General features: G+C 43.4%; 1 protein-coding gene across 1 annotated transcript in view; it reads left to right on the top strand.

The window, feature by feature from the left end:
• Nucleotides 1-23207, top strand: part of ABCA12 (ATP binding cassette subfamily A member 12) — a 160971-nt gene that overhangs the window by 55156 nt on the left and 82608 nt on the right. Inside the window, exons 17-22 of the mRNA XM_063116106.1 lie at nucleotides 2257-2396; nucleotides 3582-3701; nucleotides 7356-7446; nucleotides 12873-13052; nucleotides 15724-16039; nucleotides 18475-18589. Coding sequence (XP_062972176.1) covers nucleotides 2257-2396; nucleotides 3582-3701; nucleotides 7356-7446; nucleotides 12873-13052; nucleotides 15724-16039; nucleotides 18475-18589 — 962 coding nt within the window. The remainder of the gene's footprint in view (nucleotides 1-2256; nucleotides 2397-3581; nucleotides 3702-7355; nucleotides 7447-12872; nucleotides 13053-15723; nucleotides 16040-18474; nucleotides 18590-23207) is intronic.

The raw sequence follows: 23207 nt of genomic DNA, 5'->3' as shown, positions 1-23207 counted from the left end.
GAAAGCACATATGGTTCTTTCAGCTTTTAGAGGGAACGTATGCATACCATGCAGGGCTTATTTAGATGACCAGCAATAGCCAAAGTTGTTGACCCAGAGCAGCTATCCTGAATAGCAATCCTTGCTTACCCTTCTAACTCATGAGATTTGAACACTCTGAGGCCATAGGTAGACCTAAGGTTAATCCCTGGATCATCCAGGGGTCAAACCTGTTCATCTAGGTGACACACAAGGGGATCCAGTGCTCAGGCAGGGGCGAACCCTGGATGATCCCAGGATAAACCTTAGGTCTAGCTGTGGCCTGAATCCTACTAACTCCTGCAAGCTTATGTTCATGATTAGGTACCTCTTTACACCCATCACTTATACTGAGGTGACAAAATAGTGGCAAATCAGGCAGTCCTAAATAAGTTTAAGGCCTCTTTCCCTTCCTCCCTTTTCCATCTTTGTCAGATATTGTTTGAGCTTGTTATCTTGTAAACCAATCAGAGGTCAATGCAGATTTTGTGCTTCTTGGTTCTTTGGCATGATTGTTTTGAACTGCATTACATAGGAGGAGAGGGGCAACCACGTGCTTTGAGTCAAATACTCCCCCTCCATTTAGTTCTATTGAGACAATTCCATCTAATGTGGAAAATCTTGCTGTTTCCCAGCTATTACCACTTTTAAAGTGGTGTTTTTCATACCAGGATTTACATGACCAGGATTCTGCAGAGATGTCCTGGTCATTAACGATGGAATGTAATCGACCTCAAAACTTCTGTGAGTGGCCAATCACAACCGGACAAAAACATCACCCATATAGAGCAGACTGTTGCCTTGAAATAATTGAAGTGTCAACGTACCTGAGGGCACATGCACACACTGAAATAGTGGCACAATGCATTAAGAACCTCTTCTTTGTGAATGCCATTGAAATAAACACAAGTTGCATAAGAACAGACCCAAGAATATCTCTCTTCTTTCCCTCCGCCCCACCACAATTGCTTTTCTGAACTTTCCCCCCCAATATGGCTAGCATGCAAATGCATTTTAACTCTGTAGACTGTTTCCCAAACTCATGAAAACAGCCACTAGAAATGTGGAATTTTAAAGTCATAGGAGACCAGCTCTCCTAAGTCATATTGCTACAGTAAAAACAAGCACTTGTCTTCCTTTCCTTTCAAAATTCTATGGGCAGGATTGATGCTTGTTTATATTAGGAAGGAAAGGAACCTCTCGTGCAAGCACTTGAGTCATTGCTGACTCCTAGGGGGACGCCTGCTTTCGCTGACGTTTTCTTGGCAGACTTTGTAGCGGGGTGGTTTGCCATTGCCTTCCCCAGTCGCAGTTACCTTTCCCCCAGCTAGCTGGGTACTCATTTTACTGACCTTGGAAGGATGGAAGGCTGAGTCGACTTGAGCCGGCTGCCTGAGAACCAGCTTCTGCTGGGATCGAACTCAGGCCGTGGGGAGAGTTTCGGCTGCAGTAACTGCCGCTTACCACTCTGCGCCACACGAGGCTCCTTTGTTTATATTAACCTAATAGTAAAGTGACACAAGACGGGATGGGCTATTGAGGTTCAATCCAGTTGCAAAGGAGTTCAGGTAGCACAGTCAGACCCGAGGCCTTGTAGAGGACCACTGGTCCAATGTCAGTGCTGGGTTAGGTGGACCAACTGTCTGGCTCAGTATAGCAACTTCAGATGTTCCTAGGGTCTTCCAATCTAAGTGAGATCCAGTTCTGCAAGATGTGGTAAAGGAACTTGTAGACATGTAGGTACAATGGGGAATGTGCTGTTGCCAGTGGCTGGGCCTTCAGCAGACCCTTCCAAGGAAATGCAAGGTTTGAACCCTTTGATGGGAAAAAGTTTATATTTGAAAAGTAAAGAAATGTAGACAATAGTTAAGGTGGCTATAATACATTGCCAACCCCCAAGTCCCCCAAGAGTTTGGCTTTTGTATTAAAAAAAAGGTCACTGCTTTTATTTGGAGGAGTTGTTTTTTCAGCTGTACTGACATCGCCTCCTTTGAGCTTCAAAAGCTCCATTTAACCTTAAACAGAAGGGGTTTTTGCTAGAACAATGAAAACCTTGTTAGCTGAGTTCAGCAATATGAGATCTGTGGGGAGGATTAGCTTTGTCAAATGGCATCACATCAGTATGTGAAGGCAAGGCTTCCAAGGGATTCAGCAACAAATCTGCCGCTATCGAGCAACAGTGCCTGTCTGCGTCTTTCAGTTCTGCGTGTTAATTTTCTCCCTTTGTTTTTTTCATAGCACCATTCTGCACATTATTCTTTTTGGACTTGGTTAAGACACCTTCTGGGGCTTTAATTTGGTCTTTCCTAAAGCCCCTGCTGTTTGGGAGGATTCTCTATACACCAGACACTCCTGAAACAGAAGCGATCATGGAGAAGGTAAATGCTCAATAAAATCAATAGCTCTCAGTGATTAGAACACAGTTGGTACTTTCAGCAGGCACCAATTAGAAAGTTGCTTCTTCAGTGACTTGGGAAGCCACAGAATTCCTAGTCTTAATCTGCCTTCAGAACATGTGAATTGGTTGGGAAGTATCCAACGGGGCTGCTGCACTCCCCCTTGATTGGATTATGCCCATGGGATCTGCCTGTTATGCAATGAGGAGTCATCACTTTGGAAAGAACCCCAGAAACTAGTGGGAACGCTCATTTCTGGATTAGGACACGTCAGCAGAGTTCCTTTTGCGAACTCTGCTGACATACTCCATCCTGGAAACGGGCATTTCCGTTCGTTTGGGGTTACTTTAATAACCGCTAGCTCCCTGTTGCATTAGCAGTGGGTCCCACTGGTGCGTGGGCATCATAGGATACTGCCCAGAAATTACTAATTGAAATGCGAATGGTCCCAAGTTCTAAGGCATACAAATTCTAAACTCCCGCATTGGTTATGTTTGCTTTCAAAGCAATGGTTTACCCTCTTGCCAAATGTCCACTTGATTTTTTTGTCATTGCGCTTTGTGGCGTTCCCACCCATTCCCAGTGAGAATTTCCCTTCTCTAAGGCCTTTCTCACCCCAGTGGGAAACATTTTCCCCACATACAATCATGTGGCCACCAGGACTTTTCAGGCTCAGGTGCAGCCCTTTACTCTGTCCTCGAGCTGTGAGGACCCACCTGTTTATATTTTCCCTGTATTGTTTCAATTATTTCCTTTTCCTTACATAGCTAAGAGCAGAAGGCATAGAATTTGCATAAAGAAATAGCAGTTTATTAATTACAGCAAAAAGTTGTTGAATAGTAAATAAGTAACACTTTATGGTTCTATTAATGTATGTTCTCTAATACACCCAGATCACACTCTCAATCAAACACTACACAACTGCTATTATTATTATTATTATTATTATTATTATTATTATTATTTGCATCCCTACCACCTGCTGCTGTACCTTTTGGTAGATCTTGCCCCAATATTTATGCTCTGGTGCAGCAAGCCAAAATTGGACTTTAATGACTAGGAATAAAACTTTGTATTGAGAACTTTAATCCACAAATTCACTTAATTGGCTAGATATGAATGTTTATTGACAATTCAGATGGTTTCATTTTGTTTCAATTCTTTAAGTCTAATTCAACATTGAAACTGATGGCTGACTTAATACAAAATTCCCAGAAGTGGCTGGACAATGCACCATTGCTTAAGAAATCCCTGACCATGTTAGATGAGACTATTCCAGTACTGAAGGTATGAAATGTTTCTCTCCTTCTTACCAACTGATAGTGTCCGTTCTTTGTTTGTTTGTATTTGAGACATCTGACTTGCAGGCCTGGATTAATAATTATGCAAAGCACACCATAGTATAAGATTCCAGCTTCTCTAGGAGCGCACTGATATGGAAAATACCCTATTTCTTCGATTCTAAGACGCACTTCCCCCCCATATAAACATCTCTAAAAACGGGGTGCGTCTTAGAATCACGGGTGTGTCTTAGGTTTTTTTTTTCTGTTGGTGGTACTGAAATTAGTGTGTGTGTTACAATCGATGGCATCTTACAATCGAAGAAATACGGTATGTCGTCCTTCACTGATGACTTTAAAATGCATGTGGAGACTGAGAAATGAAGATAAAGAGAAGAATTGTCCAAATGTCCATTTTAAAAAAACCCTTTCATATGCCAGTATTCTTTCCATGATGAAGAATGGATCTGCCTTCCTGTCAGCCATTTTTACATGTGTCATGAACGGGAGGAAGGTTGCCTTGGAGTGTGTGTGGTGCGTGCATGCGTGAAAGAAAAGACAGAAATCAGGGACATCAGAATGATTTAAGATTGAGACCACATACCCTTTCAACTGGCTATCTAAATTTCCTGCCCTTGAACCCAGAGGACTGGAATTTATAGATCAAGCAATACTAATTACTCGGAATAATGTTGACAGTAAGACATTAAAGATGCTGAAAGAGTATCCTGTTAATCGTAAAGCCATTGATAGAAAGCCTTCTCTCTAGTGGTGACTCTGGTGTGGTATTGGTTGCCAACTGAAGCTTGTTTTGCCCAGGATGCTGCTAGGTACCAAAAAACTCCAGGGCTCAGGACTGTAGGACAAAAAATTGCATAAGTTGGCTATGCTAATTTACATATGCATGCACAATTAACGAAAAGAGCAACCAAGGAGGGAGGCCCCTGGGACTCCATTTGATACGGGAGTAGCCAGTGCGCTTGCTCTCCTTCCTTTCAGGGCCTCACTGCCTACAATGGCCCAGGGCACAAGTGTAATCGACCAGGAGCAACGGGCTGGGCAGATCCCTGCAGAGTTGGGCAATTTTGGAACAGTGGTGCTATTAGGCAATTTTGGAATCTGGAATTAATAAAAATAATGAGTAGACTGCAGAAGGCAAGGTGGCAGTTTTCCCTCTGGTTTGAAATGTGAATGCCTTCATGCTCCCTATTCGTCTGCAAAGGGAGTGAGTTCTAAGACAACTGAAGTGCTACTGAGTTCGGAGGGAAGAAGCAGGCTTGCACTAAGCAGGAAATGGCAACTGGGGCAGCTCTAAAATCCAGGGCACTGTTCAAAACAAGATCTGGGGGTCATGCCTAGGTGGGCTCCATGCATTCCACCCATGGTTTGACCCCATTGCTGTTGGTTTTCTAATAAAGATAAAGACATGGATTTTTTAGAAATTGGTTAAATGTCCAATGTGTGGACAGGAACCAGTCTGTTTAGTTTTCAGTGTCATTTTTACCTGGCTGTACATCTATCCTTCTGTATGGTTGTCAGGCTGCTGCAGGCTGTTTATGTGTCATTGTTTTTGGGTCTTGTTGTGGCGCAGAGCGGTAAAGCAGCAGTTTCTGCAGCTGAAATTCTCCCCACGGCCTGAGTTTGATCCCAGCGGAAGCTGGTTTCAGGCAGCCGGCTCGGGTCGACTCAGCCTTCCATCCTCCCGAGGTCGGTAAAATGAGTACCCAGTTAGCTGGGGGAAAGGTAATAACAGCCGGGGAAGGCAACGGCAAACCACCCCGCTATAAGGCCTGCCAAGAAAACGTCAACGAAAGCTGGCGTCCCTCCAAGAGTCAGTAATGACTCTGTGCTTGCACGAGAGGTTCCTTTCCTTTCCTACAGTATATGAGCCTTTTTAGATTGTAGAGCCATTTGCTCTGAGTGTGCTGATAACCAGCTATGATATAAGAAACAAGAGGATCGAGATGGTTCTGTAGCATAATATGCTAAAATATACTGGAATTCAAAGTATAAAATTCAGTCCTTCATCATAAGTCAGTGCTCAAACTCAGGAAGTTGGGTGTGGATTTTTTCTATTCCCCTCTGGTGCCTCAGCAACAATGATTTCCCTTTTTGCTATGAGGTTGCAGCCAGTCTTCTATCAAATGATGCCTTTATTAACTCCTAGCAGAAGATGAAATTCATGACAGTGTATTTGACAGAAGTAGCTATAACACAGGAACTTATTAACTTGTGCAAGCCAGTCAAATTCAGCAAAACACACTCAATATAGTAAGTCTTGTAGGAAACCTTAGGGGTGCTTTATATTTTACTTTTTCCAGCATGGAATTAATCTGGATGTCAGAAAAATGCATTTATCTCATAATGACTGAATGGTGGGTCTTTTTTTGCCCCAGGTATACCCATCAAAATGTCTCATATGAAACATTCATATCAGTAGGATTTGGAGTTTTAATCCTTGCAGAGGGGTGATTTTTTTTAAACTACTTTTTGGCAAGATTTGCCTAGACTCAGTCCTGAACTCAGATTTATAACTCAGCATCGTTTTTAAAAAAACATGAGCTACAGAACCACGCCAACCCTCTCTTGAACCTCTCTTCTCTCATATGAATTCCCCACCACCGCCACCCATGCCCCTCTATATGGTTTTGGATTTCTATGTGACTTATCACCAACCCAGGTTGAAATGACACAAGGCAAACCGAACATTTCTAAACCCAGTTTGATTAAAGCCAGACTCTCAGAGTCTGCTTTCATTTTAACTTGAGTTAGCAACATTTGCACATGATACAGAAAGTGGATACAGTGCATGTGTGTGTGTGGGAGTCATATGAGGAAGGGTTTGGGAGTGTCAGAAACATAAATATCGATTTTTCTTTGACAGCCATTTTTGCATGATGAGGTCCAGCTTGTTGAAGCTCAGAGCCTTTTCAGTTATTTCATCCATGCTATATTGGTTAGCTGGGATTGTTTAGTTTGGAAAAAGGGGTGTACAAAATTATGCATGGTGTGGAGAATGTAGATAGGGAGACGTTTTTCTCCGTCTCTCAAAATACTAGAACCCAGGGTCATCCCATGAAGCTGATCAGTGGGAAATAGGATGCCTTTAAAAAATAAAGTTATAAATTCCTGGAGTAGAAGGCTATCAGTAGCTACTTATGTCCAGTATCTGAGGGAATAATTTTATATATACCAGTTGCTGGGGAACGTGGGTGGGATGGTGCTATTGCACTTGTGTCCTGCTCGTGGGTTCCTGGCCAACAGCTGGTTGACCACTGTGTGAAAACTTGATGTTCTAGATGGACCCTTGGTCTTATGCAGCATGGCTCTTCTTATGTTCTTATGCACATAATATCTATGGCAAAATTATGTTAATTCTGGTGTGGTCCACATACTACAGAGTGGACAAACCTACTCTGATCTCAGCTCCTCATCCTATTCTGAACTATTCTTCATAAAAACTGAAGTTCCTGGTTCAGCCTTTTCATTCTGAATCATAATGCACCCTAGAATTATACTGAAAGCAGGGGAGCTTCAGCTTTCCGTGGGAACCATCCAAGCTTTTTTCTTCTCAGCTTAATAACCGTGGGTCTAATTTTGCAAAGTGGCTGGATAGACTTGAGTGTCATTGTTTAAGCAAACTCATCCTATCGTTACACAGAATGCGTTGCAGAACCCTTTTATACAAGTCTTCATCAGACTCACGGTGCACCTGGATGCTGTTGATCTTCTCAATCAAATTGATGAGTTGGGTAAGTTGTTATACACAATCATAATTTTAAACAGGTTATTGATACATGGGGGTGTGGTGGAGGATGTACTGTATATGAAAGTAATATGGACACTTGAGAGATCAGCTTTGGTTTGGTCCTTATAAACATGGAGGAAGGGCTGAAATACATTGAAAATGAATTAGAGAAATAGTAAGAGATCGAAGTATTTCTTAGATTCCCCACATGCCCCCTAGCAGCTGTTCCTACAAACCTATTTTCAAATGTCCACACTCATTCCGAGCGCATGATTCTGTGACTCATAACTATATCACAAAACTGGTTCTAGAAAGAAACATAAACCAAAACATATTTTTGGCGTCTCTCCCCCAAATTGTGCAACCTGCAGATTCATGCAAACCAACCCAGTGTACGTAATGTATTCCAATTTTAGAATCTGGACCTAGGAAACCCGGTGGTTTAGCAATGAGATTATTGAATGGCAAATCACTCTTTTGGCCTCAGTTTCATAATTCTGTAGAATGGAAACAAAATGACTAACTTGTCAGAGACTTAATCTATACTTGCCATTTATCCTGGGGTTAGCTCAAGGTCGTCACTGTGAATTCAATTGATGCACAGGAGATCCCGGAGTCAACTAGGGACAACCTCTCAGCTGTCCTGGGATAACCAGGACTGCGTTTTCCCCCATTTCCCCCCACAGTCCTGGGACAACCCTGAGGATCGCAGGTGCTATGGAGAGCTCTCCCAGGTCCTCCCTCCTCTGAGCGAGTAGTGGGGCTTTTCAGATGAGCACAGAGCTGTGCGGGGGTGGGGAGGTGTCCATACCCATTGGGGATGGGAGGCAGCATTTTCACCATGGCTTTTGGCATGTTGGGGCACCGAGTTTTTTTTTGGGGGGGGATTATTTATTTATTTATTTATTACATTTCTATACCGCCCAATAGCTGGAGCTCTTTGGGTGGTTTACAAAAATTAAAAACACAAAGTATAAAACAACAGTATAAAACCATAATATAAAATACAATATAAAAGCTCAACCAGATAAAAACAGCAGCAATGCAAAATTACAAATTTAAAACACCGAGTTAAAATTTATTTATAGACTGTTAAAATGCTGGGAGAATGAAAACGTCTTCACCTGGCGTCTAAAAGCATATAATGTAGGTGCCAAGTGAACCTCCTTAGGGAGCTCATTCCACAGCTGGGGTGCCACAGCAGAGAAGGCCCTCATCTTGGTGGCCACCTGCCTCACTTCCTTTGGCAGGGGCTCACGGAGAAGGACCCCTGAAGATGACCTTAGGGTCTGGGCTGGTACATACGGGAGGAGGTGTTCCTTCAGATAGCCTGGCCCCAAGCCATTTAGGGATTTAAATGTTAATACCAGCACTTTGAATCGGGCCCGGACCTGGACTGGGAGCCAATGAAGCTGGAAAAGGACTGGCGTGATGTGGTCTCATCGGCCAGTCCCTGTTAGTAACCGTGCTGCCCTGTTTTGTACCAGCTGAAGTTTCCGGACCGTTTTCAAAGGCAGCCCCATGTATAATGCAGTGCAGTAATCCAAACGAGAGTTAGCTAGGCTATCTCTGTCCAGATAAGAGTGCAGAAAAAAACCTTAAATTTCCCCCGGGTTGTGGCCTCAATGCGAGAAAAAACAAACGCCACACCCGGAACGTCCCTCTTGACTTCCAGGATGACGTGCTGGTGTTTAGATGCAGGGGGACGATTCCAGAAGCAGGTAAGCCTGGGATCCTCCCCCATATCCCAGAAGGCCTCAAGGTGTAGATGAGGCCTGAGCTTCAGTGATGGACTAAAGGAGAAATTACTTGTCTAAAGTATTCGTCCAATTCCTGTTTTCGAACATTGGCTCTTGAAGCTCCATAGGCATGCGACAATTGGCAAAGCAGTCAGTAGTATTTTTTTGTAAGATGATCATACAAACACATGCAGAATACTCCTTTTTAGTGAATTGATAGAAATAATTTCAGGATGATAAGAGATTTTGTTGGGCAAACACTTTCCTTGCTTAGAAGTATAGTTCACCCACTCAGTCCACAACTGAGCTGAGCTTTTAAGACAGCAGTTCAGATTCAGTTCAAAAGCCATCCTCAACGCTAAGAGATAAACAGGGCTTCCCTTCCCATCCAGGACCCAATTAGTGGCTCTGGCCACAGGGACAGAGTATCCTGGGGACAGGCCAAAGCAGTTTAGGCCTTCCCGGATTATTTCTGTAGCACTTTTCACTGCACAGTCTTTACAAGTCTTTGGAGGATATCTGGGAAAGTGTGATGCCTCTGGGACTCCCCTCAAACATCTGCTGTGGAATATAGTTATGCAAACTCTACTCTCTGGTATTCGATTTTTGAAATACTGCTGTCAAAATCTGGCAGTGTGTATGTGAGCTGAATCCTACTAAAGGTTTTTTTTTTTACGAGGTTACACTTTTTATTGTTGATTTTACTTTCCATATACATGGCAGAAAGCAATGATGTTCTTATGTGCGTACACGCAGACAAAGGGACTTGTGACATTCCAATGTGATGAAACATATCTTGGGCTACAGTTAGATTTCTGCTTGTGCAATAGACCTTTTTTGTAGGGCTGTGCTCCGCTTCTCTTCAGATCAGAGAAGCAGAAGCGGATCGGGGTGCTTCGCCTCTCCTTAAGGCGGAGGCGAAGAGGACTGGGGGGCAGTGGAGTGTCATGGAGTGGATCGCCTCGATCCGGAGCTCCGCAAAAAAGGTAAGGGGGCCTTAACTGGCGCTGGCGCCACCCATGTGGCGATGGCGGCAGAGCCAGGTAAGGGGGCAGTGGGGAGGGGGCTCTTACCTGGTCCGTTGCGGCCCATCACCGGCTTCACTAGAGCCCGCGGCTCAACCTGGAAGTGTAGGCCCCAAGCGGGTCCTACAGTTCCGGGTTGAGCTGCGGGCTCTAGTGAAGCTGGCGACGGGCCGCGACGGACCAGGTAAGTGGTGTGTGCGAGGGGGGGTTTACCTGGCCCTGCTGCCGCTGCCCGTGCAGTGATGGCAGCAGAGCTAGGTAAGGGGGCAAGGGGGAGGGGGGGTCTTACCTGCGTCCGTCCGTGGTCCGGCAGCGGCTTCAACTGAGCCTGAAGACTCAGACCGGAAGACCAGGCCTTCCTGTTTGAATCCTCGGGCTCAGTTGAAGCAGCTGCCAGGCTGTGCACGGACACAGGTAAGGAGGGAGGAGGGAGGGGGGCCTTACCTGGCACCGGTGGTGCCACCACTGCGGAGCTCTGATTCAGATCTGGAGCTCTGCAGTGAAGCGAAGCGGACCACTGGCAGGTCGGTGCAGAGCGGACCCGATCCGAAAGTTGCAGATTGTGATCTGAAGCAGATCAGGGGGGTCTGGGTTTTTTGTCTCTCTCTCTCTCTCTCTCTCTCTCTCTCTCTCTCTCTCTTTCTTTTTCTCTTTCTCTCTTTCTCTCTCTCTCTCCCCCAGCCCCCCAAATTGGGCTGCAGGTGGGAATTTCACCCACATCTTCCCCTACACGCTTGTATATCTGTATAGGTAAATGGTATGAATCAAGCACCCCTGAAACAAACACCCTAATTCTAAACAAATTTAGGGAACAATCCTGCCTATGTTTAGACAGAAAAAAGGCCTAGCTAGCTGGGGAATGATGAGAGTTCTAGGACTATTTTCGGTCTAAGCATGCATAAGTTTGCACCCTTAGTTGATTTCAGTGTCTCTTGGGGCCTGTTCAGAAAACACATTAAGCCATGCTTGGGCCGTTAGTCCTTTTGCAGCAAATAGTTTAAACCATGATTATGTAGCCTCCATGGTTAGAAATGTCTCACATGATATGCTAAGCCACAATGTTTACCTCAAAATGCTTTAACCCCCATGGCTTTGCGTGTTGTCTGAACAGGGTCTTAGTGTGCATCTTAGACCTCCTTTCAATCTGGTCCTCCATCTATGTTAATGTTTTATAATTTAGTTGTGTATTTTAAACGTTTATGGTTTTGTTCCCCCCCCCATGTATGTTTTAGACTTTGTAAAGCCGCCTTGAGGCCCAGCGTTGGGCAAAAGGCGGGATACAAATAAATATAATAATATTAATAGTTACTGGTCAGCTCATAGATGCAGCCAAAATGATTTCCATGGCTGCTGAATCTGCAAAAACTGCTTTTGATGGGTTGCTGGACCCTCTGCAGCTGAGATTGGTGTGCTCCTATTAAACTTCTTACTTAAATAAGCCTCTGCTGCAAGTGGAAGCAAACAAAACTCAAGACTGAAGCAACTCAAGGACATGTGATTTAGGTCCCATCTATGGCCTTAGTTAGACCTACTGTAAAGTCCAGGGGAGAGGAGGGGAGACCTCGTGTTGTGAATAACGCGAGATCTCGCCCCCGTTTACACGTAAGGCGCAACGACCTCAAGAAGAGAGGCGTTGTGCCCGCCATTTTTTAATTTTTAAAGGGCCGGCAGCCCACGAGCGCCTCAAAGTAAGGTTGTTGTTGTTGTTGTTGTTTTTAAAATTGTTTTCCCCGCTCCCCCCATCCTAGCCCCGATGGGCGCAGCACTCCTGGCTCTACACAAGTAATCACGCGGAGCAGGGACAAGCTGCGGAAACAGGCCACATGCCCGAGACTGCGGAAAAAGCAGGGCCAGAGGGTAGAGTTATATCCCAGGGCAAGGGAGGGATGATCCCTCCCTGATCCCGGGATCCCCTGTGAGTCATCTGGATGCACTGGGATGATCCCGGGTATCACCCTGGGATATAGCCTGGTCTAGCTAAGGCCTATGTCACTTAAATTAAGCCTGTTCTGGAATATATATATATATAGAGAGAGAGAGAGAGAGCAACAAAGCATCTGCTGCATATTGTCTTAATGTCTTCTGGCCACTGGAGTATGGCTGTTCTGCCATAATAATGGAATAGTTACTTGGAGATCTGAAAAATAATTATATAAACTCTTGCAAAAAGAATTTAACTTTAAAGGTTTCAGGTGCAGACTCTGCTCCGTGAACTGAAATCTGGACGTGGAACTCTTCCCAGGAGCCAATGAAACGCAACTCTAAATAGCTCCCATTAAGTTCCTTGGGACAAAGTAGGAGGAGAAGGCGTATTTGACCCTCACACTCGCAGGGTTCCTGGTGAGCAAAGGGTTCCTTTGCTCACAGAAGAGGATGGGTCCCATTCATTCCTGTTGGAAAAGCTAAGAACTGCACTTGAAGACATTTTCCTCTGGTCTCAATACAATAGCCATCGTTTAGCACACTCCCCTTTACAGACAGTGCTGGACTTCTTCAGTGAGAACCAGGTTGTTGATGAACTCTAGATTCCTTTGAGTCTTACGAATCTGTGAATAGAATCTACTAAACCAATTCATTTTAAGTTTTAGGCTTTGTTGTGATGTCTAGAGGAGAGCCGCACGTTGTATTTCATAGGTTAAGGTTTTCTTGCTTCGTTTCCTTCTCAGATGATATACGTTTGGAACTACAGAATAATGCTGACGTCATAAATCAGCTTAATATCTTAGCAGGATTAAGCGTAAATGTCTCTTCGTGTATCTTGTTTGATCGCATTAAGCCATTCAGGACTGAAGAAGAACTGGAAAAGGTGGCAAAAGATTTCTTTTTGAAGAATGAACTTTTGGCAAGTAAGTAATGTTATCTGAACTTCAGTTTGGTCACTGAAATGAAACCATTTTCAATAAAAAATAATAATCAAGATCAGGTATTAAGGATCTTTTGGCAGAGATTGGGATAATGTTATGCCTGTGATTTTATAGTACATTATGTACCCAATCAAATCTGATTCCTAGTGACATGTATTCCATCATCATTGGCACCTGACTTTTACAACGCATAAGATGCCTTACAGCAGATACACATACAATACCCAGCAGAGTGCACCACTTACTGTGGCCATCCACAAATACTCTCTGTTGTAAGAATGCGTAGCAAATCTGGGCTGGGTGAAGCCTCTATGAGTCTGGATTGCAAAGGTTACGTGTGGATCGGATGTACATCTGACTCACTTCTGAGTTGTCCGTTTTTATTTTATTTCTCTTCGGGCTGATCCACACATCGGCCCCAGAGCGCATTTATGCGACTCTAGGGCACCCCAGAAACGATAGTCTGTACTTGCTTGTAAAAAGAAACTAGGAAGAGACGGAGACGCTGCTGCCGCCACCGCCACCCAGCTCTCCCCGGCCGGCTCTGAGAGTTCTTTTTGAAGAAGGCGGGGGTAGAGAGCTTCTTCCGCTGTCCACCCAACCTTCTTCTGCCGAGCTCTCCGTCCCAGTCGAGGAGCCGGCCGGGGAGAGCTGGGCGTTGTCGTCGTTGTCGTCGTCTCTGTCTCTTCCTAGTTTCTTTTTACGGGCAAGTACAGACTATCGTTTCTGGGGTGCCCTAGAGTCGCATAAATGCACTCTGGGGCCGACGTGTGGCTCCGCCCTTCCTACCTTTCCTTCCCAATGGAAACTCAAATGAGATGGCCAAAAATGATAGTGGGACAAATAAATGTATATGCATATGTGTACAGAACAAGAGCTACAATCCCTATATCTGTTCTCACTAATTCATCCCCCTCTCTAAACTGGTTGTACTCCTGACATATACAAAATGCAGAGAAGTGAATGAAAGCCAGGTGCACCTATCCTGTTATTAGCAGCTCACTGAGCCCTCTTAAGATACTCTGCCTTACAATTTGAGGATCCTAGCAACAAACATGGTGCTCATTTGGTTAAAGGATCCTTGAGCGCACAAACAAAACTATAAAGATGCAGTTAAATATAAAATTACTGGAATGATGAACATGCCATATAACTACACTCACTCAGTTTTTAACAGATGTATATTTTTCAGTATCAAATTCAGGGGAAATCCGTAGTTTTCCAAGTTGGAAAGAATTGAGAGCACTTTTTCTTTTTCATTAACTGTGATTTTATTGATTTTTTAAAAAAAAGTTTTACAAATGAAGACAGGAAAGCAGTTACACACAAATCCAAAGAAGTGGGAGACTTTGCTTTCTCAGTTTATTTATTTATTATCGCCCAATAGCTGAAGCTCTCTGGGCGGTTCACAAAAATTAAAATCATGAAGAGCATAAAAATAACCAAGGCCTTAGCTAGACCTAAGGTTTATCCCGGGGTCGTCCCTGTCTGCTCCCGGGATATATTGTGTGTCATTTACATGAACAGGGATGACCCCGGGACGATTCTGGGATAAACTTTAGGTCTAGCTAAGGCCCAACAATCTAAAAACACAAATACAAAATACAATATAAAAATAATGATAGCATCATATACATTACTGACACTTACTAGGTAAACGTAAGTGGAATACGAGTATTCCAGAGTGATCAGATCTCTGCATAATTATTTATGTTGACTAATTTTGGTTGAGTAGTCCTGAGGAATTTCATAAGAAATGAAATAAAACCACTGGGCTACAAAAATAACTATTCACGGCACAAATCTATTGTATCCATAGTTTTGTTGACTTTTTATTCTTTTAAGGTTTTATTGTTTTAAATTCTTGTGCACTGCCTTGATGGCTTTTTAATAAATAAGGCAGTATAAAGAATCATAGAATCATTGAAAAGTAGAGTTGGAAGGGGCCTAAAAGACCATCAAGTCCAACCCCCTGCTCAATGCCGGAATCCACCCTAAAGCATATAAATATTACTATATATTTTCCCATTAGAGCCAAGCTCCAAGCCCTCTCTGGTACCGACTTTCTATATGAAAAACACATTTTATTCCATTGGAGTATTAACTCTTAACCAAATATTACCCAAGTGATAAAGTCTTCTTATGTCATTTCTTTAATGTCTCCATCAAATGTATTTAACCAAATTAGTTGGGGAGAAGATTTTAGTGGCTGACAGATAATTTTGCTTATTAACTTGCAAAGTTGGTCCCACGATGTCTAAATGATTAAAGCTCCACTACATGTGGTAGAGGGGAACACAGTGTGGATGTTTCCCCACAGAAATAACACAATTTTGTTGAGTCAGAAGCAAGATTGTTGGGTTTTTCATCGATAAACAAGCGAGGTGGACAGTCTGCCTGAAACAATGGGTGGGCAGGTGGGGGAGAAAATGAGGAAATCTGTGTTGGATTCCCAGGCAAGTCCACATGTCATTTGAGGAGTAAAAGCTGGGAGGTGGGGAAACCACGCTTTCCTAGCAGCAGACGAAACTCTGTTGAGTCTTGCTTATAGATTTGTGTGTTCATTTCCCAAAGTTTTTAAACATAACCATAGTTTACCATGCACTGAGTAGATTTGAGAAATGCAATTGTCTCTCTTTCTCATTTTGTGAAGGTATTATTTTCAAGATGCCCTCAGATAGGAAGAGAGAGGAGAGCGCAACCTCTGGTGGTCTTTCCCTTCCACCGCTAATCAATTATACCATCCGAATGAGCAGCAAGATTTCCCAAACGACACAAAGAATACGAGAAAAAGTCTGGACGGTGGGTCCACATAACTCAGTCTCGCAGAGCCAAATCTACAGTCGAGCATTTGTCTACATCCAGGATAGCATTGATAGAGCAATCATTGAATTACAGACTGGGAAAAATGCAGAAGAGATAGCTGTACAAGTTCAGGCTACACCGTACCCCTGCTACAGTAAAGACATGTAAGTCTCTAATTAAATCATAGTTGGAACTTCACTAGCTATATGTCATGTCTGACCCTACTGCCCCTGTTTTGGGAGGAGATGTTTTAGGTAATCAATCAGAATCGGATTCAGAACTAGAAGACGCAGCGCCAGACACCAGCCAGCCTGTACCAGTGGGGGAGGAAGCTCTCATGGGCGATTCTCCAGCTGGGAGTCAGCTCTCTCCGGAGCTTATCTCCTCAAGGCCAAATCCTACACACTCAGTGGGGTTTTCTTCTGGGGGTGAGCATACTGACAAGGTAGCTGATGCTAGGGTCCTCCAAAAGCTGAAACACATGGGGCGGAAGGAAGGTGTGAGAAGGTCCGAGAGATTATGCCAGAACCTGCCACCGCAACAGGCACTCTGAAGTTACGGGCGTTTGAGAAGTAGCTTCTTATTCTTCTTGAACGGACAATTGTCTTGCTTAATTTTCATAGTTTTGCCTGGGGGGTGGGGGATGTTTCCAAGAGGCTAGACTCTATTCAGGTAGAAGAGCCGTTTATTGCTTAATAAAGCTTTGTGGATTACTTAGCAAGCTTCGTCATTTGCCTCCCATCGAAAGTAAGAGCATTCTGAGAAACACGACACTGTATCAGGTTTCATTAATGTAATACTTTCTGGTTTGATCAAACCGCAGTTATGGCTGATCTGGTAAACTGTGGATGAGTGAGACATCCAAACCATAGTTTGTTATTCTGGTTTGGATGTCCCATTCAAACCAGTTTGACGGTTTGGACATAGAGCGTCATCACATGGGTGGGAAAACGCGTTTCCTTACCGTCTCTTCTCCGCCTGCCCGTTTGTCCCTCATTACTTCCTCTTCTGCCCTGAGGGGAAAGAGGAAGGAAGCAAAGACCACGTGGCCCATTCAGGGGCCGTTTTAATTACGCCACTTTTCCTGCACACAGCAGGAGATTGTGGCACATTCCGTTTTTTTAAAAAAAGTTGAATTTTGGGGGGTATATTTTGTGACGGAAAAATGAGTGGAAGGAGCGGGAGGCAGACATCACCAACTTATGAAAGTAGATTATGAAAGGGTGCAATGTTTAAAGAGTAACTCGATATATTTAATTATCAAGTTTCTCCATGGATTTAAATCAAAACACAGGTTGCCATGATGAGGTTCATCAGATGAGCTTTTTATTGTACACTTTCTACTGTACACACATGTATTGTACACACGCATATTCTTAAGTGGGCAGTAGCAAGTGTACAATAAAAAGCTTGTCTGATGAACCTCATCATGGCAATCTGTGTTTTGATTTAAATCCATGGAGAAACATGATAATTAAATACATCGAGTTAGGCCTTAGCTAGAACTAAGGTTTATCCCAGGATCGTCCCGGGGTCATCCCTGTTCATGTAAATGACACAGGATATCCTGGGAGCAGGCAGGGACGACCCTGGGATAAACCTTAGGTCTTCAAACCTTCAATGTTTGAAGATAAAGGTTTGAAGGCCTTTATCTTCAAACATTGCATCCTTTCATAATCTACTTTACGCTTTCATACGCTGCTCCTACAAAAGCCTTAAAAATTGTTTTCTTTCTCTTATTCCCAAACACCATAAATCTTTGATTCATTGTAGCTGAATTCTATAACATCTGGTTGTCTATTTCTTAAATTTAAGAATAATGATAGTTTTTACTCTCAACTATGCAACATTTCCTTAAAAGTTGAAATAAGGTTTGATTTCTTTGTTTCACTAACACGTTTTAGATATCGTTATCATGCTCACAATAAATCGTCTTTAGGCCCAACATTATCAGTCAATCTCCATCATTTGTTGTATTAATTAAGGATTGTACTAAAGTCCAATTTTAGTGAAACTTAGTTCCAAGTAAATATGATTAGGTTTACAGTCTAAATTGCTCAATCCTATGCATGTTTATCTCCCAAATAAGTGTGCAGAGGTTTGCTGTCTTGGTCACGCAGTTCTTGGAAGGAGCTCAGATTTGTTCTAACCGTTCAGATCTTCCAAGAGATTGTTTATATTTATTTAAATGTCAATATTGCATCGCACGGGCACAGTAAGCATGTCACAAATTGAGGGGTACAGCAGAGTGATTACACATTATCCTGCAATGCAAGATTAGCTAGGCAAAGGAAGGGTACATATCATGCATGCATGCAGAGGAAGGAGCGTGAAGTGTAGATCAAAGAAGGGTAGGAGCCAAAACATGGTTCAACGCAGGGACTGTAAGAGTTACAAACCGGTAGCTGCAGTTTTCCGCCTTACAGCAAAATATTTACAGTTCCTAGAATGTTCCAAGTCTTTTTCAATTACAGTCCATATTGCAGAGAAAACATGTTTGTCCTGTTGAAAGGCGTTTCTTTTTGAAAATTGTGTCAATTATATTTCCCTAAGCCGACACACTTTGCATTTAGCTAAATAATTGCTTTGCTTTCTGCAGGTTCCTAACTAGTGTGACCTATTCTCTCCCATTTTCACTGATGGCTGCTTGGATACTTTTCGTTGCGGCTTTTGTGAAGAAACTCGTTCAAGAAAAAGACCTGCGGCTTTATGAGGTAGTCTGAAGTTTTGAGTATTCACCACACCCTGCAGCTGTAACCTGCTTATTAGCCTTACAAAATTAGATTGCCAGTGTGGGTGGGAGCTGATCTATAGTGTTCCTTTGCAGCAAAGGCTCCCAGGTGACTTGTTCACAGAGGCTGACAGAAAAAGCACTTATAAAAACTGTACCCAGAGACTTCTTCTCTGAGCAGTCCATACCAGCAAATCCACTGGGAACTGCGACAGAATAGGACTATGGATAATGCCCTGAGTGCCCACTGATTAGGGTGACCCTATGAAAAGGAGGACAGGGCTCCTGTATCTTTAAAAGTTGCATAGAAAAGGGAATTTCAGCAGGTGTCATTTGTATATATGGAGAACCTGATGAAATTCCCTCTTCATCACAACAGTTAAAGGTGCAGGAGCTATACTAGAGTGACCAGATTTAAAAGAGGGCAGCTTTAACTGTGGTGAAGAAGAGGAAATTTCACCAGGTTCACCATATATACAAATGACACCTGCTGAAATTCCCTTTTCATTACAACTGTTAAAGATACAAGAGCCCTGTCCTCCTTTTCATAGGGTCACCCTACCACTGATGTCTGTGACGTTTCCCTTTGGCCCTAGGACTTTTCTTAATCTACTTGCTGCTACGGGAGAGATGTCTACCCTCCACTGGGTATCTTCCTGGATCACTTCACTATTTTTGCGACTCCAAAGGACCCAGCTCAGGTGCACAAGTTAGGGCTATAGATGCCAAGTTTGTCTCTGTGGCGCCCTTGCTTCAGTTTAGGCTAGGGTGACCATACGAAAAGGAGGTCAGGGCTTCTGTATTTTTAACAGTTGTATTGAAAAGGAAATTTCAGCAGGTGTCATTTGTAACAGCTTTAACTGTTGTGATGAAGAGGGATTTTCACCAGATGCAACATGCATACAAATGACACCCGCTGAATTTCCCTTTTCTATGCAACTGTTAAAGATACAGGAGCCCTGTCCTACTTTTCATATGGTCACCCTATCTTAACTCTAACTCAAAGATTTCTCTCTCTACACTTAACCTCGAAGCAGTTCTCTTTTATTCAGCTGTCTTCTGACTCCTCCCCCTCTCACACACAGCCAATCCAGGCACTCCCCACAAACATCCAATCAGCACTCACCTTCATCCAGCACTCATTAACCCTTTTATGCCTCATACTTACCAATCAGCAACACATACACACATTAAGTACTACCTTTTAAACTCTGCAACTCTTAATACTTTATATTTAAACTCTGCAACTCTTAATACTTTATATTTAAACTCTGCAACTCTTAATACTTTATATTTAGCAAACTTAACACTAAACAGTAAAACATCACAATGTCTTCCATGCTGACCTCGTTTCTCGGAGTGGGAGACAGGCTTCCTAATTCTGTAGGCTTGGGGAGATAGAGTTAGTCCTCCATGAACACAGAGAGGCACACTTGTTGGTGACCTGCCAGTCGTCGATCTCTAGGAGAGGTGGGCCTTCTGTGATCCGCCCAGAATGCTTCCACTATGGGGCAGTATACAAATGCAATTAATGTAGGGTGACCCTATGAAAAGGAGGACAGGGCTCCTGTATCTTTAACAGTTGCACAGAAAAGGGAATTTCAGCAGGTGTCATTTGTATGCAAGCAGCACCTGGTGAAATTCCCTCTTTATCACAACAGTTAAAGCTGCAGGAGCTATACTAGGGTGACCAGATTTAAAAGAGGGTAGCTTTAACTGGTGTGATGAAGAGAGAATTTCACCAGGTTCCCCATATATACAAATGACACCTGCTGAAATTCCTTTTCTCTGCAACTGTTAAAGATACAGGAGCCCTGTCCTCCTTTTGGTATGGTCTCCCTTAATAATAATAATAATAATAATAATAATAATAATAATAATACTGCTTTGCTCTTTTCAAGCCTCCACATGGTCCTTGTTATACACGTGCCTTATCTGCACAAGATCTTTTGGAAACAACCATTCAATCTAATAGCATGGCAGTCATTATGTTAGGCACCTCTGCTGAAACGAGAGCATAGCTTCATTACCCCCTGCATAACTATGGGGTGGCAGAGGAGGGGAGGAACTAGACAGCAAAGCATTGGAAGGAGCATAAGAATGCAATGAGAGTTAAAAGAGCAAAAAAAATAAAAAAAAATCACTGGGGTCTCTTGTAATGTGTGAGCTGCCACCCCAAAGCTGCATGGTGAGTTCTACACATATACCCAGCAGGGCTTCCCATGTCCCCAGCGCCTCAGGCGTCACTTTAAAACATCATTTATTTATTTTGCCCAATATTGCTGGGCGTGGCATTTTACAGAGTAATAACATAAAGACAGGGCCCTGCCCCAAGAAGCATAGAATCTAAGATGCTCTTGAAACTCAGTGCAGAATGGCCTTCCATGTAGCTTGAGCAGCTAAATCCCATATCTTTATATATAAAACGCTTGGGTATGTTTCCGTACAGGCTTCAGCTGATACAGGTTGCTAAGCCCCTCGCCCGACTCCTCCGGGCTTTCCAAGGTAATCCTACCCCCCTTTCTGCCTCTTCACTTCCCCCCCCCCCACGAAGGGGGCAGCGCCATGGTCCGGAGCATGAACGAGGCACAGCCAGGGCTCTTGGTGGCCGGGTGGGAGGCCGCTCGCCTGCTGCGAGCCGAGGCCCCGGCCTAATCTCATGCAAGCTGGGCGGGCGGCTCAAGGCTGACAGGAACCCCAGGGAGAGGGGGACACCTGCTCCCCCTCCCCCCGACCTCCCTGCCCCCCAGATCTGCCAGATGGTGCTGTATCAGCGGCCTCCATGCAGCCCACATCCCCATGAAGGTATTTAATTAATAAACTTTAAGATATGCTACAATAGCGTATGTTATGCCGGGTACAGCTAGTTCTTTTATATTCAGCTACGGTAGGGTATGTTTGAGTTGTGCCCCAAGCCTTTGAAAGACAGCTGTAGATTGCAGATAAGACTGTAGCAGAACAAGGTTCGTTAACCAAATCAGTGATTGAAAGCTGTATGTTTCTTTATTAATATACATCAGTGAATTGTTAGGAAATTATTTGTTTTGTAATTGCTCGTTCTAAGATGACTTTACATCCCTGACCTCATGCATACCTATTTTTGTGATTGTCTTGATTGAAATATGAGACATGCACGAGATTAGATTTCCTGTGAGAGAGCAGAGCGATCAATGTGGAAATCCTTTCCATACCTTAACTTGATTTAGTTTTCGGACTGAACTTTCACCACTGAAGCAAAAGGGCTGTTGTAATTCTTGGCCTCGGTAGTCAATGAAAACTTGCAGTGTCCCTCTATTAGAATCAATTGTTGCCTTAGCCCAACTAGTCTCAAATTAATGCACACTTCTTTTAAAAATTAGCTATTTCTAACTAAAATATTTGAGTGCACACAGCCCTACTGCTAATACTCAGTGATTTGTTTTTAAGGGGAATTTCATCAGTTTCACTAGCAATTTAATCTATTTCACAGGTTGAGTAGAGAAAATGGGTGCTTTTTAAAAATCAGACCACCTCCCCTAACTTCCCTTCCAGAGATACCTATATGATATTGGAACAGCAGCTAGAGTAAATTGTCATGACTTTTGTAGAGTTAATGAGCGTCATCAGATGAGTGTTTGATTGCACACTCACTACTGCCCACTTACAGATGTTCATGCACCCTTTAGACGACCGTGTCCACCTCCCACGTGCCTTCTGCTCGTTTTTCCATTGCAAAATAGGCCCCTTTTAATCTGTCTTTTTTTTAAAAAAAAAATAATGGAATGTGCTGCCATTTCCTGCTCTGTTCACGAAAAGCAGTGCGATAAAAACGGCCCTTGAATGGGCCACGTGGTCATTGCTGTTTCCTGTTTTTCTCCCCGTGTAAAGAGATTGTCACTATTGTGGGACAGCAACAGGAGGCCATAGCGAAGGTAGGGAAAAGCGAAAATCCACCCATCTAATGGCGCTCAAGATCTATCCACAGGAGCTCTAGATCTATCCTTTAATGTATATGTAGGGAAAGGGCAGCATAGTCCCATTACACCATGATGTTATTTATATATTCATATTTTTCAGTGTATGACCCATAGAACACTTTAGACGCCAATTTTTCAATCATTATACATTAAAGATTTTGGTGAAGTATCTATTGCTGGGCTGCAGACATTGGTAGAGTTATGGCTGACATTACATCAGTCAATTGCCTCTAGTGGGAAGACACATGGTAGACTGGGCCTGCACCAGTTGCAATTCAGCAATTCAAAAATAGCCAACTACCTGGGGTGACCCTATGAAAAGGAGGACCGGGCTCCTGTATTTTTAACAGTTGTATTGAAAAGGACATTTCAGCAGGTGTCATTTTTATATATGGGGAACCTGGTGAAATTCCCTCTTCATCACAGCAGTTAAAGCTGCCCTCTTTTAAATCTGGTCGCTCTAGTACAGCTCCTGCACCTTTAACTGTGGTGATGAAGAGGGAATTTCACCAGGTTCCCCATATATACAAATGACACCTGCTGAAATGTCCTTGTTAAAGATACAGGAGCCCTGTCCTCCTTTTCATATGGCCACCCTGCAACTTGTTAATAATTCTAGGATTACTGTCTGCCTAGGGCAGAAAA

Source organism: Elgaria multicarinata, chromosome 2 (assembly GCF_023053635.1).
Source record: "Elgaria multicarinata webbii isolate HBS135686 ecotype San Diego chromosome 2, rElgMul1.1.pri, whole genome shotgun sequence".
Taxonomy (NCBI): Eukaryota; Metazoa; Chordata; class Lepidosauria; order Squamata; family Anguidae; genus Elgaria; species Elgaria multicarinata.
The sequence above is the reverse complement of the archived record's forward strand: the minus strand, read 5'-3'. Positions and strand labels throughout refer to the sequence as shown.